Below are 16,494 nucleotides of genomic sequence, written 5' to 3' on the forward strand. Positions count from 1 at the left end.
GGCAGAGAATACGGTAATGAATAACTCAGATGCTCATGAGGAAGGTGAACAATACGAGTGACTGGTATCAGCAGGTATCAAGGATTAATACAAAGCTTAGTAACAGGAATAGATGGCCCCAGGGACAGAAGTGGGGTCCAGAACAGGCCCGCAGGCGGGGCAGACCACCAGTGGCACTGCATGCCTTCGGGTTGGTCTGTGCTCACTAGTAAGTCCACACGTGTGAAGTCTTGTTTGTGACAGTTTCATTAAAGGGTTTGGGACAACCGATTATCCATGTGGAAAAAAATATGCGATTGGACCTTTTTGCACTCTACACACTGAAATCAGTTCCAAGACAAGTCAAGACTTCGCTGTAAATGACAAACTCTAAAAATGTAGAAGACACTCTGAAAAGATCTTCATGATGCTGGGGCAGGAAAGGATTCCTTAAATGAGACAGAGTGCTATGACGTGGACATAGTGTCCTATACTGCAAAGGAAAAGGTTGATCAAGTTGAAGAATTTAAAATTAAATCCACAGAAACAGAAAGCAGATAGTGGCTGCCAGGGGCTGGGGGAGGGAAGGAGAGGGAGTAACTGCTAATGGGGATGGGTCTCCTTTTGCGGTGATGAGAATGTTCTGGAACTAGATAGAGGTGGTGGTTTCACAACATTGTGAATGTGCTGAATGCCACTGAATTGTACACTTAAAAAGGGTCAATTTTGTTAGGTGTTTTTTACAACAATTAAAAAAAAAGAATTTAAAATTAAGAGCTTTGCATAACAGCAGCCACCAAAAAAGAAAAAAAAAAGTAAAATTAAGAGCTTTGTAGATATCACCCCCCCTCCAGAAACGGAGTGTAATCCCTTGAAGGCAAACTGGATTTAGTGATTTGCTTCCAAATAATAGAGCAGAGAAAGGGAAAAATAGTAATTCGACAATGGATAAATAAAGAAGACACCACTTTAATCAGGTGGTCAAGGTTAACATCACTGGTGATACCATGTGGGCATCAGGTGCCCTGGTATGATGTGCTGACGAGGGTGCTTGACCTCTGTGATCTTCCCTCAAAACCCCATAACCCCTGTCTAATCATGAGAAAACATCAGGCAAACCCAAATCGAGGAGCTTTCTACAAAATACCTGACCAGCACCCTTCAAAAGTGTCAAGGTCATGAAAATTAATAAAAGACTAACAAAAATCACAGGTTGGAGGAGACCAAGGGGACAAGATGACCAAATGCAATGTGGGATCCTGAAGTGGATCCTGCAGAAGAAAGAGAACATTAATGGGGGAAAAATGGTGAAACGCAAATAAAACCTGCATTTAGTTACGAATCAGTGCCAATGTCGGTACTTTAGTTTTGACAAATGTACCTGTAACCTGTAAAATGTTAACATTAGTGAAGCTGGGTGAAGGCTATACAGGATCCTCTGTACCTTTGCAGCTCTATACCTCAGCAACTATTCTGTATGTCTAAAATTTCTTCCCAAATAAGTAGTTTATTAGAAAATTAAGAGCTTCTGTTCAGAAAATATGATAAGTAGAGTGAAGACAAGCCACAAACTTGGAGATTTTTACAACACATGAAACTAACAAAGGATTCATACCTACTATATGTAAGAACACCTACAAATCAATAGGAAAAGACAAATTTTTAAAAAATGTGTAAAAGACTTGAACAGGCATTTCACTAGAAGGAAAAAACCAGTAATCACATAAAAAGTTCAGTATCATGAGCAATCAGAGAGAAAATCAAAACCAAAATGAGGGCTGGCTGGTTGGCTCAATTGGTTAGAGCATGGTGTGGATAATGCCAAGGTCAAGGTTCAGGTCCCCTTATTGGCCAGCCGCCAAAAAAAAAAAAAAAAGAGGCACCACTTCACCCCCTCCACACTGGCACAATTAAAAAATCTGGACAAGGGCTGGGAGAGTGTGGTGCTGATAACCCCAAGGCCACGGGTTCGGATCCCTATATAGGGATGGCCAGTTCGCTCACTTGGGAGAGTGTGGTGCTGACAACACCAAGTCAAGGGTTAAGATCCCCTTGCCAGTCATCTTTAAAAAAAAAATCTGTACGATTCATTGTTGGCTCAGACCTGGAGTGACCAATTCTTATACCATGCTGATATAAAGAAAATTGCTGGAGTCACCATAAAAAACAATTTGATGTTATCTGGTGGAGCTGAGCATGTGTGTGTTTTATTACCCAGCCATCCCTACCTGTGCGCACCAGCACACAAGTCTGAGAATGGTCACAAAAGCTTTTTTTGTAAAAAAAAAAAAAAAAAAAAAGCAAAATTTGATGTAGTTCTTCCATCTGAGGGGAGGGATAATGAGATTGGAGAGAGGTGCACAGGGGTCTTCCGCTGTGATGGTAATGTTTTAAATCCAAGCCTGCCATCGCTGATCCTTATTCTTTTCCTGTAGCTTTCAGGTGTGCTTTCAGGTGTTAACTCATTTAATATCTCTGCAACCCTGTGAGGCAGGTCTTGTTATCCCATTATACAGGTGGGGAGACTGAGGCACAGACAAGCCTTGTGACTTATCCAAGGTCAAGTCATACTGGTGATTAGAGGCAGAGATAGGTTTTGAATGAAGGCCTCTCTCACAACGAACTCCATGCACATTCTGCCTTTATGAAGTTCCTCCATGTGTGCTGGGAGCAGGCGACCCTGTGGGGTTCAGCTTCTGGTGCTTTTCTAGGCACTGGGGATCCATAGTGAACAGGTTTGCAAGGTAAGGCCCCACCTGGAACTACCCAGCTAGAGGAGAGGGGTGGTGAGCAGAGCTGTGGTGGGGTTAGGGCCCAACCAGAGGAAGGGACAGGGCCTCGGGGAGTCCAGAGAGGAGGAGTAAAGACTCAGTTTAGGGGAGTCAGGAAAGGCATACTGGAGGATGGGACATTTGGACTGGGCATTGATGGATGAATAGGAGTTTTCCAGTTACACAATGGAAATGGGATCTAGTCAGGGTGTGTGCAAAGACCCACAGGCTGGGTGGCTTAGAGAGCGCGAAACACAGACAGAGAGACCGAGACAGGGCGCAGCAGAGACACAGAGCGAGTGGGCAGAGAGAGGCTTAGAGGGAGACACGTGACTGAGAGAGATGGGGAAACAGAGTCAGAGGAACAGAGACCCAGCCAGAGAAAGAGATAAAGAAACAGTAGCAGAGAGACAGAGACAAAGGAATGGAGATTCTCAGGGAGTAGATCCAGAAGGGGACCTGCGAGGGGGCCGTCCTCCGTCCTGCGCGGGGAGGTCTGGGGGCGGACAGCCGCCCCCACCGGCCTGGAGGCCCTCCCACCCCCGGCGTGGAGCCCTTTAACGCCCCCCCCAGTCCGCTGCGCCCCCGCCCCATCAGGCGTCCCCGGCCCCGCCCGCGCGCCCCGCATCAGCGCCGCGTCAGGAGCTGTCCGCGCCCCCTGTGCTGAACCAAGATGGCCGGCGGCGGCCGGGCCCCGGCGTGAGCCCCCCCCGAGCGCGGGCTGCAGCCCCGGAGATGCCCCAGCCCAGTGGCCACTGAGCGCGAACCGACCGGGCCGGCCGGCGACTCCAGAGACATGTCTCTACTTTGCGTTGGAGGTAGGAGGCGAGGCTGGGGGTCTGGGGACCCGTGTGGACGCAGGCTGGGCACCTGAGGGGTGACCCGACTCCACGCGGCTGGACTTTTGAGGGGGTAGCCCTGTGTCGACGCGGCGGGGCGCTTGAGGGGGTGAGCCCCGTAGAGGCGGCCGGGCTCTCAGGGGGTCCTGGTCGCTGCTGCTGGGGGGTCGTGTGGAAGCGGCTGAACGCGGAGGCACGTGTGGACGCGGGCAGAGATCTGGAGCTTTATCAGAAAAGGTCTAGACTGAGGTGTCTGTGTAGCCCGGGTTATAGGGGGTCCGAGTGGTAGGGGCTGGACTGGGTAGTTCGAGTGAATCCTGCGGGCTACTTGGAAGGAGTCCTGTGCCGTGGACTGGGCTGCGGGTCCTCATAGAGGCGGGCCCTGCTCGGAATTCGAAGCGGGGTGCAGTGGGAGGGGTCTCCAAGCCCTGGGGATGTGAGATTTGGGGGGGTGGCCTTGGCCATCAGGACAACTACGAGTTTTAGGAATGCCCCCAGCCTTGGGCGTGGAGAGGACTGAGGGGCGGGGGAAAGGCAGGGAGCCAGGGAGATCACCCCCCAATGTCTAGAGAGGGTTATGGCTGAGGGTCTGGGGGCGCTTTTCCAGTTAACTCTTTGACATCCCGATTGGGGGTTGGGGGAATGGCCTGAGAGCCTTCCCCTTCCTGCTCCCTTCCGGCCTCCCAAACACATACCCGTCCTTCTCGGCAGGGAGCCGACCCTGGTAGAGCAGTGTCCCCCGGTCCCCCGCCCAGCCCATCCTCGCCTCACCCACTTTGCGCTGGAGGGAGGAAGGGAGACGTGGTGGGGGAGCTATTTTGGGGCCAGAACGCCATCTGCACCGAGGCCCACGCCCAGGCCCACGCTCTGCGTTGGGATGGGGGGAGGGAGAGAGACGCGGAAGGGGCATAACCCTCCCCACACCTTTATGACTAGGGTGGGGAGAAGCCAGCCCACACGGACCCGGGCGTCCAGGGCACTCCTGCTGAGAACTCAGGCTCTGGGAGACCTTGGGCGGCAGGGGTGGCGGAAGACCGGGGTTCAAGGCCTAAGGAGCTCTGAACCCTGGGTCTTAAGGACCGGGGTCCGCCTCCCTCCCTCCTGCCCACTCCAAGAATGCTGGGGTGGGGGTAGGGGCGTGTCAGCCAAGCCTGAGATGTCAGGTGTCGGGCAACCTTGGGCGACGGGGAAGTGGGTGGCTCTGTGCGTGCGCGCGCGCGGGCGCTGCCTGGACCCCGGGTAAGCAGATCAGAGAGCCGGGAACCGCCCCCGCCGCCCCTCTCCCCGCCCCTCCCCCTCGGCCACTCCATTCACAAACCCAGCCCCGCCTGCCCGCTCCCCGCCGCGGCGGCATCCCGTGTGCAAATCGGACCGAGTCGGGCCGGCGTGGACGCGGGCATTCTTAAAGAGACAGGGGCCTCCTTTCCTTGAGCTTGTTTCGGTCGGGCGGGACTAGGGCTGGTGGGAGAAGGGTCCCTAAGATCGAAGGTCAACTCATGCAGCCCCTGGCCTCCAGCTCTATAGAGTTAGGGGAGTGGGCAAGTGAATGGGGACCCCCATGCGACCCCCACAGACTAGAACAGAGGAGAGAAGGGGAGGGGAGGGGAACGTCCAAACTCACTGCTGACCTGTCCCCCTCCTCTAAGTTGCCTGGCACTTGCGGGGTGTGGTACTCGAGGAGGGGCCAATGTGGGTGTCCCCAGCTAACTCCGTCCTCTCACTCCTCCACCCCCCACCCCGGTCCATCTCACATACTCCAAGTTGGGCTTCTCTGGAAGGTTTGCCTGATGGAGGCGGAGGAATCTCACCCTTAACTCTGACGCAAGCAGGAGGCTGGCTGCGGGGGTGTTGCGAATGGGGGCAGGCGTAGGGAGGAGGCTTCCAGAAACGCAGGTCTGGGGGAAGAACTGTGCTGGGTTCTGTGGGCCTCATAGAGAGGGAGTCACCAGCAGAGGGACGGGGTCGCTAGGTGGGCCAAGGCTGGGGGTGGGGGTGGGACGTGTGGAACCCTGAGGTGTAGGAGGAGGCAGGGAGGAGTGGGGAGAGGGAGAAATGTGGAGAGAGGCAAGCCTGGGAGGGGTGGGGATGTTGCCCAGGAGGGGCAAACCTGGAGGGCTGGGGGGGTGGGAGGGGTGAGGTGGGCTGGGCAGGAGTGAAACTAGGCTGGGAGGGGTTTCCATGGGGCCTGAGCTCATCCTTGGAGTTGAGGAAATACCTGCCCCCCCACCCAGGGGCCCACATACGTGTGCCCATACATGTGTACATTCATACGCAGACTTGTCCCTGACTGAGCAGAAATGCTCAGCATCCACTAAAGCTCCATGCAGACCATGTGCCTGAGACTGCACATGCATGAACACACACGTAAGTTCACATGCCCATGTGAACACATGTGCACGTGTGTCTATGGGACAGAGTCTGCCACAATGCAGTCGTACATATCTGCAAGAACACATATTGATGTGTCCACATATGTTTGATACGTGTCACATAAAGATCACTCAGATATGTATCCATATATACCTGTTAGAGCCCCAAATCCCATGAAACACATGTATACACATATACACATCCCAAGGCCATATGTGTACATACATGACAACACTTGACTAGACATTCAAAGCAGCCCCTTTGAATGGGTAAATGATGCATATAAGCACACACTTATGTATATAGGTGCACATGAGTGTGTACATGCGTGCAGGTAAACAAACACACCTGCTGTAAAACTGCATAGCATGTACACACACACCAGCATATGTGCTCTACCTAACATATCACACAAGCTCACACTTACCAGCATGTCCCACATCCAGTCATACCTCCCAGGCACACATGTGCAGACCCTCAGCTGCACTCAAATGGGGCACATGAACACATGTCTTTCTACACATGCACAAGTACATCCATGTACACACAAGCAAACTCCACCATGCAAATATGTAAGCAAGTACAGGCAAATACAGCCTCTTGTGTGCATTCCCCACACCAATGCATGGGAAAGCACTCTGTGCAGGCCTTGTCTCTGTCCCCCTCATTTCTTTTTGTATGTGAAGCCCCGCTCCCCCGTCTCCAATCTGCTTGCTATGTCTTAGCAGGATCCTGAGGCTGTGAATGGCAAACTCCACCAGTTTCCTTCATGCAGTCACTCATGTACTTACTCAGTGAGCATTAACTGAGCACCTACTATATTCCAGGCACTGTTTCTGGCTCTGGAAACCCAGCCCTACTCCTGAATACCGCCCACACCCTTTGCAGTTAAAGTGAGAGAGATGGGGAAGGGCGAAGGGAGCCATGGAGGGGGGTGTCCAGCGCTCTCTTTCTCTGGAAGCCTGCTCTGATCACCACCACCATGATTTGCTTGAGTCTCAGAAGCTGCAGGAGAGCTAAGCCAAAGGGAGACGGTGCTCTAGGTGGAGGAAATGGCACGGGCAAAGGCGTGGTGGGGGGCTCAGTTCCAGACCTTCCTATGTGCCCCACAGCATTTCGCACAAGCCATTTAATGCTTTACAGTCTGCATAAATATTTGATGAATGAATAATGTGAACAAATTGGTGAATGTGCGTGAGAGTGGGCGTGCCTCACAACTAATAATGTCAACAACAAGCCCCATTCGTCCAGAATTCTACAGGCGCGGTGTGGAGGATTTCTATGCCCCTTTCCCTTTTTAACGCTCGTGGCAGCCCTTTTTACAGATGTGGAAAACCAAGGTTCAGGAAGATTTGACCACTTGCCCGGTGTTACGGAGCCAGAGGCAGAGCTGACTGACTTTACAGCCTACTGAGGGTGGGGGAAGAACCTGGGAGACAGCCAGTTCCCTTCGTGGGGTGATAGTCTGTCCTGGGATTGGTTTGTCCTTTCCTCCACTGAGTAAACAGACAGGCACAATCGCCCCATTCATCATGGCTGTTTTCCTGACCCTTTCCAAGGAAGCCTTCACAAACTTCTCTGTCCTTGGCTGCTCAATCCCTGCTGACACCCAGCTAGGGGGATGCACCTGCTCTTTACTCCCACCATCCTCACGGGATGCCCTCTAGAGTTGGCTCTGGTTCATCTTTAGGACCGCGGGCTAGCCCTTTTCCTAACCTGGGCTCACTTTCTTCCACATATAGTGGACTTCTTCTGTGAGACGCCAGTGAGGTCATCCAGAATCCAGCAGGCTTGGGTTTGAATCCCTAAACCCACTACTTCCTGTCAAGTTCCACATCCTCTTCATTCCTCAGTGTACCCATCTGTAGAATGGGCACACTAATAGTGCCTGACACCTAGATTTGCCGGAACTCTCCAATGAGATGCGGCATGAAGAGCCCTTGGCAGGACGCCTGGCCTATATAGAGGCTCAATAAGTATGAGCCAAAGACATGAAAAGTCAATAATGGTATTTTTATTAATGGGGACTAAAAGCTTTCTGGAAGGAGGTCCATGAGGGTAGGACATTTCCCGAAAGCCTACTGCGTCCTCATACCTGAGGAGGGCTCCAAGAGGGGCAGGAGAGAGCCAAGTTAATCGGTGGGTACAAGAGCAGGGACTGAGGGTTCAGCACCATGGACAGCGCCTACCGGTCTTGGCATGGCCTCGCTGGGCTGCTTGAGGAGGAAATGACGTCATTCCTCCAGTGAACCACTTTTTTTAAAAAATTCAAAATATTTTAACATCTACTTGTACATATTTGTGGGGTACAGCGTGTTGTTTCAATACATGCATATACAGCACAATTTTGTACCCATTAATCCGCCACTTCTCCCTCCCCCTATCCCCTCTCCCCTCCTCTGGCAACCACTATTCTCTACTTCTACGAGAACCGCTTTTTTCTTTTCTTTTTTAGATTCCACGTATAAGTGATATCATACGGTATTTGTCTCTCTCTGCCTGACTGACTTTACTTAACGTAATGGTTTCCAGTTCCATCCATGTTGCTGCAAAAGATAGGATATCACTTTTTAAATAGCTGAATAGTGCCAGCCCCATGCCCACTTTTTGTGAGCCCCTACTACATGCCAGGCCTAGTTCTAAGTGGTAAACAACACAGACAGAAATCCTTGATTCCTGGAGCTCTCCCAGGCTCCAGGTTCTTGGTGTGTTTGTTTTTTACACTGAAGGCTTCAGTCTGGCTCCAGCTTATTTCTTTCAGTGGAGGTGGAGAGTCCTCATTATCCAATCCCAGATTCAAAACCAGCAGGGCCAACGTCCTTTATCACAAACCCCACCCATCTTCCGCTGAAACGTCTGCCACCAACATCACACATGAAACTCTCAAATATCCTAGAATCTATTTCTGGATACTCTATGCTTCTGCCCCTCCTCCATGCCAAGGCCACGCTGACTGGGTTACTGTGGCCTTGGGCAGGTGGGCTTTCAGCCACTCCCCCTGATGGCTGGCTCCCCTCCCCCACCCTTCACGTGCTCCCATCCCAGCCCGGCTGGTCATGGACCAAGTGCCCTCAGACTGAAGTCCCTCTCAATTAGAACCCGGGGTTGTAGAATCCAGGCCAGGAGTACACCTAGAACCCAACCGAATAATAAAAATAGTAATGATACTATTAATAATGCTGATGATGACAAGAATGATACTATAATAATCATGAGGAGGAGGGAACAGGGAGGAAGAAGGAGAGGGAAACCAAGCCAGCCCGCCCCATCTCTCCCCATTTCCCAGATGCAAAAAAAGAGGTCCAGAGCCGGGCAGCACTTGTGGGGGTCCCGCAGCCTGAACCCCCCGCTCCTGCCTCCCCTGGCTTCCGGCCCCAGCAGAACCTGCCTCTGCAAGCACGTTCAGCATCAGCGCTGAGGGCGGCCCCAGAGGCCGCACGGGCCACCGACCGCGCATGACGCGGTGCCTGCACCCGCCTGTCACAGGGGACAGCTGTGGGCACCCCCTCCTCCCGCCTGGGCCGTCCCCCGCCCCCCTCCCCGCCGTCGCGTCGCCCACGCCCTCCACGCTCACGTTATAAATAGCCTCGCGCGTGTGACCCGGAGCCCGCCGGGGAGGGGTGGCGCCTCCGCCCCGCTGACCCCGATACCGCAGTCCCGCGCGGGTGTGGCGAAGGTCGCGGGATGTGACGACGGTGACCGGGGAAGACAGAGCGGGAGAGACTCGGTTCTTTCTCAGAGCCCCCTCCGCCCCTCTCTGAGACCCCTCCTTCCTCCAAGCCCCTCCCCCTGAGACCACCCTCCCCTCCCTGCCCCTCCCCCTTTCTGGGTCTCCTCCCCCACCATGCGCTCCCTTCCCCCCTGAGAACCCCCTCCCCACTCTGGACGCCCTCCCCCTTCCCCTTTCCCATCGGAGACCCCTCTCCCCCTGAGTCTTCCCCTTCTCCCTCTGAGCCCCCCATGACGAAAAATGGCCGCGCTTTGCACGTTCTGAAGGGGGCTGAGGGCCTGAGCTGGCCTCAGCTGTCAGAGGGTAGAGCCCTCCAGCAAGCCCCCCACTGCCTGAGGACCCCCCAACTGAGCTCATCCCCACCCCCAGCCCAGAGGAACTACAGGTGAAGAGTTGAGCTCAGGGAGGAGGAAGGGGGATAGACGAGGTGGGATGAGGGGGACCAGAGAGAGACAGGCAGAAAGAAAATGACAGGGGTGGAGAGAAATAGAACAGAGAGGAGAGAAACAGAGAGAGACACAGCAGGGACAGGGAGAGACCTGAAAGAAGAGGATGGAAAGAGAGAGAAGAGAAAACAGACCAAGGGACTACAGGGCTCCCCGCTAAGCCTAGATCCATGGTCTGGAAAATAGGGCACCATCAAGGCTAGACCCCAGTCAGCCCCTCAGGTCCCCCTGAGCCTGGCACTGACCACGCACCTGAAACTCCCCCCACCTCTGCCTCTCCTCTCCCAGCATCTCCCCTGCCTGCCCTCCCTAGTCTAGGCAATCTCTGTGTCTGTCTCTTTCTGTCTCTCTGTGTCTGTTTCTCTCTGACTCTCATGCCTTGGGCTCTTCATCCCCACCCCTTCCTCCTCTCTCCTCCCTTTCTCTCCCTGTGTTGGTCCCTCTGTGTGTGTGTGCCTTTCTCAGCCTCTGTCCCTTTCACAATTCTCTCTCCCACCCTGCCCCTGCCCACCCTTCATGGAGAGTCCCCAGGTTTGCAAGCTGGGACTGTCCTAGGAGGGAAGCCTGGCGCTCTTGCTGGGCACAGTCCTGAGTGTCCCTGAGTTTCACTCCACCCCAGGTGTGAGGTGCTGGGTGGGTAAGCTCCCTGTGGGTGGGTGGGGCTGAGGGTGTGAGAGGAAGCCAGTGGGATGGGGGCTGAGCATGCATTCAAGAGAGGGGCCTTTGCACATACAGTCCCTGCCTCGAGTGGGAAGGTGAGAATGTGGTGGCTGATTTGGGGTGTGGGGGAAAGAGAGGAAGACAGAGACAGAAAATACAGGGGGAGACAAAGAGAGAGAGGAAAAGAAAGAAAGAGCCGGATCTAGGAAAACAGAGAGAGACAGACATGGAATGAGACAGATGGAGGCCCCAGAGGGAGTGGTTCTCTTGCCCAGGGTCACACAGCACTGGAATGTGAACCTAGCTCTGCCTGACTCCATGCTGAGCCAGTTCTTACCTCCTCCACGCCCAGCTAAGGGCTCTGTGCACACTCTTCCTCCCAAACCCAGGCCCAAGTGTGTGGGCGTGATGCCACTTCATTTGCAGTTGATGTCTGAGGCCGGGCTGGCGGGTTAGCTCAGCTACAGTGCAGTGCTATGATGCCAAGGTCAAGAGTGCAGATCCCCATACCGGCCGACCATCAAAAACAAAACAGCAAAAAACAAAAAAAAGCCTGGGTGTTTTTGGTGGAGAGGTTGGCTTTGTTATAGGAAGATGCTCGTTCTCTGTCCTGTGGATTCCCTGTGTGTCTGCAACAGGAACAAACAGTATTTACTGATGTGTGTTTAGGGCCACCCCACTTCCCCTACCCTTGATGGGACTTTTCTCCTCACTGGTTCCATTGAGGAGCCTTTGTGGGACAGAAATTTGAATGATGGGCATAGAGATACAAACCCAAGATGGGAGGCTCGGCATTTGCTCATAGAAACACAGTTCTGTTTCTAGGAATTTATCCTTTGACTCACTTGTATACAGTCTTCAAGATGTTCTGAAAAACACAAAGGTTCAGAATGGTGGCTGTAGAATGCTACCATTTGTGTAGGAAGTCAAGTAATGCATGTGATTGGCGATGCACAGACAGTCCGTTGTCACAAGGAACTGGTAACACTGATTGCATCTGGGAGGGGAGTAAGGACTCGGTGGAAAGAACCTTCTCGTTGTGCCATCTCTTGGTTGCTTTGGATTTTGTAAAATGTGTGTGTGTTGCCTCCACTAACAAAGAAATTAATTTGAAGATGAGAAGGGGAAGGAGGAAAGGAGGGATGTAGGCTCAGTTTGGGGGCAGGTTCGGGGTGGGGGTGGAGAGTGTATTGTGGAGAGAGATATGGGGACAGCCGCAGGGTGCCAGAGACGTTGGCAAGGAAAGTTGAGTGTCCTGCAAGAAAAGCCAGTACAGAGTAGAATAGTTTTGAGTCACTTAGGGCTGCAGGGTTGTGTAAAGCAGGAGACTGGACCTCGTGGGGCCCTGACCTCTATCCAGGTCACCCTGCCTGCACGCAAGTCAGGCTGGACAATCTCTAACAGCCTTCCAGCCAGGACCAGGACGTTTCCATGTGTGCTGCTGGAGCCAGCTCTGGCTCCTTCTGTCCCACCTCACCCAGCCCCCTTTGAGTCTTAGACCCCAAACCCTGGGAGCATTTGGTAGAATAGATGGAGCTGGACAGTCGAGGGAGAGGTCTTGCTGGCCTGAAATGTGGGACAGGTTCTGGATATATTGTCTTTCTCCTCACCTCCCCTTTCTTCCTCCCCAACTTGCCTCCGCCCTCTGGGCAATCCTGGAAGACTTCCTGGGGAAGGACTCAATTGCCACCTGCTCGGCTCTTTCTTTTGAATCCTGTTTAGTTGTGGGTAAAGGCACTGCTGCAGGAGGAGTTTGATGGGGACAGTGGGGTGGGGGAGGAAGGGGAGTAACTGCTCCCAGGGTCCAAATTTCCTTCTACCCCTAGGTCGGCCTGCACTCATCTGTCTGATGGCTTTTCTCTCTCCCTCTCACCCCTGCCTCCTTTTTCTCCTTATCTCTCCTCCTCTCCTTGTCTCTTTGTCTCCGTCTCTGACTTTGCCTCTATATTTATGCATTTATTTTCCTGTTTGGTCTCTTTATCTGTCTCTTGCTCTCTCTTTGCCTGTCTCTTCTCTCTATCTCTTTATCTCTGCATCTCTCCTCACTATCTCTCATTATGTCTCTATCTTGGTGCGTCTCTCTGTGTCTCTGTCTCTCTCCTCCCCCTCTCTCTCCCTGCCTCCCTTCCCTATCTCTGTCTCTCTCCACAGTCAAAAAAGCCAAGTTTGACGGTGCCCAAGGTAAGTGGCCTCTCTTCCTGCACTGTCCTGTGTTGTCTGTCTGTCTGTCTCTTGGAGTGACTGGGGAGGGGGGCCTGAGCCCAGATTCAGACTTGGGCTTTATGTCTGTCGAGCATCGGGTTGGGATGGGGGGTGTCAGAGGCAGACCTCCACCTGGGATCTCAGCAGTTTTCATGGGCTTCCCCAGGTCTCCCTAGAGACCCATGAGACCCATGGGGGTGGGGCTCACCCTGATCTAGTGGCCCCTCCCAGAATCTTAAGGGGCAATGTGGAGACTCTTAGATGGGACTGCAGGTGGGAAAAGTGAGGTCCAGAGAGGCGAAGAGAGTTTCTTAAAGTCAATTTTATTTCTTTTTCTGGGGCCTCAGTCTTTCCACCTGAAAACCAAGTCTATTGGATGTAGTCATTTCTAAGCAACCGATGAAACATCCCAAAATTCCACATCTCCCAGCACAGAGACCCCTCCCTTGTGCTCTGAGGGTGGGTGGGTTGGGAAACGGGCAGGACTGGCCTGGGAGTAGGAGGCACAGAAGTGTATGGAGCCCTCTGGGGAATCAGAGGGGGGTCATTTAGGGCTTGGGAAGGGGCATCAGAGAGTCCCTGAGCCGCAGCACTGACCCCTGCTTTCATCGCCACAGAGAAATTCAACACGTACGTGACCCTGAAGGTGCAGAATGTAAAGAGCACGACCATCGCCGTGCGGGGCAGCCAGCCCAGCTGGGAGCAGGATTTCATGTTGTGAGTCAGCTGCGCCCTGTCAGGCACAGCCTCACCCCATTGCTCAGCCCGGCACCTCTGTGGTCCCTCGGGCCAGAGGTGGACACGCGGAAGTCATCTGGGACTCCCTTCCTTCCTCTGCATCTGGCCATCATCTTTGCCACCAAAGCCCATCCCGAATCCAATCACTTCCTTATATCTCTGCTGCCACCAGCCAAGTCCCCTATTCCCGCCAGCCTCCACCCTGGCCTCCCACTGCTGTCCGCCTCCCACAATCTGTTCTCCTCCAGGCAGTCAGGGGGATATTTTTAAAACTGCAAATCACATCCTGTCACTCTCATGTTCCAAACCTGTCCATGGCTCATCGACCTCAGAATAAAACCCACATTTCTCACCGTGGTTCCCCACCACATCTCTCTCCATCTTCTCCCTGCTCACCTGCCCTGCCACACCCACCTCTGCCTCAGGGCCTTTGCACTCGCTCTCCACCCCTCCCCCCACTAGTTGGCTCCTTGTCGTTCAGGTCTCAGCTTGTGTCACCTCCTCAGTGAAGCTCTCTCTGACTCTCATCCCCAAGCTGTAATTTCAGAACATCATGTCCTTCCCAGGCCTCACCACCAATTGTTATTTTAGTCATTTCTATGATTTTTTCACATTTCTGGCTGCTACTGCCTGATTGTGAGCTCCAGGATGGTGGGGTTGGGTCAGTTTCTGTCCCCATTGTGACCCCCCCCCCCATGCCACAGGGCCTGGCACACAGTAGGTGCTCAACAAATATTTGTTGGATAACTGAATGAATCAATGACCTGGACCTGCTCATGAATCTGGAGATACCCAGGGTCTCATGCCCCCACCTACAAAACAACCTCTTGTCCCCTCTACTCTGATGATGTTCAGCAAAATGTGCCTGTGCTGTGCCCTGTTCTAAGTCTCTCTATGCTTTGATTCAGTCAACTTTGCCCACAACCGTGGGAGGAAGGTGTTATTGTAATCCCCATTTTACAGATGAGGAAACAGAGGACCAGAGAGGCAAAACCACCTACTCAGTGTCACACAGCATGTACATGTCACAGTGGGGATTTGGACCCAGGCAGCCGTCAATCCCCAGGCTATGTGCTGAGCAGAGCCTGGCTGGGGACTGTCAGGGTGGACGTGAGAGGCCACAGCATTGAGGATCCTGGAGCAGAGGAACACTTAGGGAAGGAAGGGGGAGGCTACAAATTCTAGGAAAGATGTGAAGAGGGAGAGACAGCATGGCCCCCAACTTGCCAAAAGCCAGTCATTGAATGACCAGGTCACAGTCGACAGACAGATTCAAGGACATTCCTTAAGATAAATCTTTAGTAACTCAGTAAATTCAGTGAATTGGTCATTCACCAAGATTTCCATCCCATCCTCTCCAATTGGCATGTTCCAGGATGTGGCCTGCAGGGAAAGCATTTAGAATTGGGATTGTGTATATGCTCAGGCGTGTCCCCACCTGATTGGATAAGGATGACACTGGGAAGGCTGAAAGTGCCCTGAATGCCCTTATCCTGGGGGAAAAGGGAACCATGGAGCCTCTTCCCCCCTTACCCAGAGTTGGCAGGGTCTGAGAGCTCAAGGGCCCAGCAAGATGAAGGTGCAGGAGATGCGTAACATCTGTCCCCACTCCTTCCCTCCCAGCTTGGAATCCTGGTTCTTCTGTGATATGCTGAGCTAGTAAATTCCGCCTCTGGCCTCATTTTTCCCTTTGTAAAATGAGAACCACTGTGTTATCCCAGGTAGCAGTTGCACAGGTCTGGGCTTGAATTGCAGTATGTTGTGTGTCCTTAGGCAAATGAACTAAACTCTCTGGGTCTCCCTTCCCTCATTCCTGCTCTCTCGATACCCCTCTCCTTTTTCCACAGTGAGATTAACCGCCTGGATTTGGGGCTGACTGTGGAGGTGTGGAACAAGGGTCTCATCTGGGACACAATGGTGGGCACTGTGTGGATCCCGCTGCGGACCATCCGCCAGTCCAATGAGGTGAGTGGGCTGAGAGTGGACAAGGAGGAGTGCCTGGGAGAATCCCAGATGCCACTGGCCTAAATAAGGTTGATATTTATCTGTCATTCCTTGATGATGCCGGTATAGACATCTAGGGTTGCCATGACAGTTTTAAAGTCACTGGGGCCTAAGTCCCTTCCACCTTGTTGCTCTGTCTTTCTCCCCATGTGGTTTCAAACTCATAGCCCAAAATGGCTGCTTGGGGCTCACCATTGCACCTGCATTCCAGCCAGGGTAGGGAAAGGTGGCAAGGGAGGCACTCACCCTCTCAGTTAAGGGCTCAAACTGGAAGTGGCTCATGGCACTCTGCTGACATCCTCTTGGCCAGAACTTAGTCATGTAGCCCCACCTAGCTGCAAGGGATTCTGGGAAATGTAGTTCTAAGCTGTGCATCCCTGAGCACAGCTAAAAAATATATTACTATGGAAGAAGGATAGGAGGGATAATGTGGGCAACTAGCATTTTGTGCCCTGGGAGGACAGCAGGGGGAAGGTTACACCAGCCCAGAGGAAGGTGCTAGACAAGAATCCCAGCCCCTCAGTGCTGGCACCATAGCCAAGGGTAGCGGTCATTCTATTAATCTTTCCTCTGTTCCCACAGCCCAATCCCAACCTTGCCTCCCTGGCCTCCTGACCTTGGCCCTCTACTTGGCCCCTCTGTGTTGATCCCAGTAGGATCTTACTACCCCGAGGCTCTGTTCTGCCCTCCTCCCCCCATCCCCCCGTATCCATCTCCCTTGGGAGGCCCTCAAGATGGTATCTGCCCACTTGTTC

General features: G+C 53.1%; 1 protein-coding gene across 1 annotated transcript in view; it reads left to right on the top strand.

The window, feature by feature from the left end:
• The first annotated feature begins 9,414 nt into the window (after positions 1–9,414).
• Positions 9,415–16,494, top strand: part of UNC13A (unc-13 homolog A) — a 56,329-nt gene continuing 49,249 nt past the window's right edge. The window contains exons 1-4 of the mRNA XM_063110082.1: positions 9,415–9,454; positions 12,947–12,976; positions 13,615–13,714; positions 15,583–15,700. Of these exons, the coding sequence (XP_062966152.1) occupies positions 9,415–9,454; positions 12,947–12,976; positions 13,615–13,714; positions 15,583–15,700 (288 nt within the window). The remainder of the gene's footprint in view (positions 9,455–12,946; positions 12,977–13,614; positions 13,715–15,582; positions 15,701–16,494) is intronic.

This window comes from Cynocephalus volans, chromosome 10, assembly GCF_027409185.1.
Source record: "Cynocephalus volans isolate mCynVol1 chromosome 10, mCynVol1.pri, whole genome shotgun sequence".
In the NCBI taxonomy this organism is placed as follows: domain Eukaryota; kingdom Metazoa; phylum Chordata; class Mammalia; order Dermoptera; family Cynocephalidae; genus Cynocephalus; species Cynocephalus volans.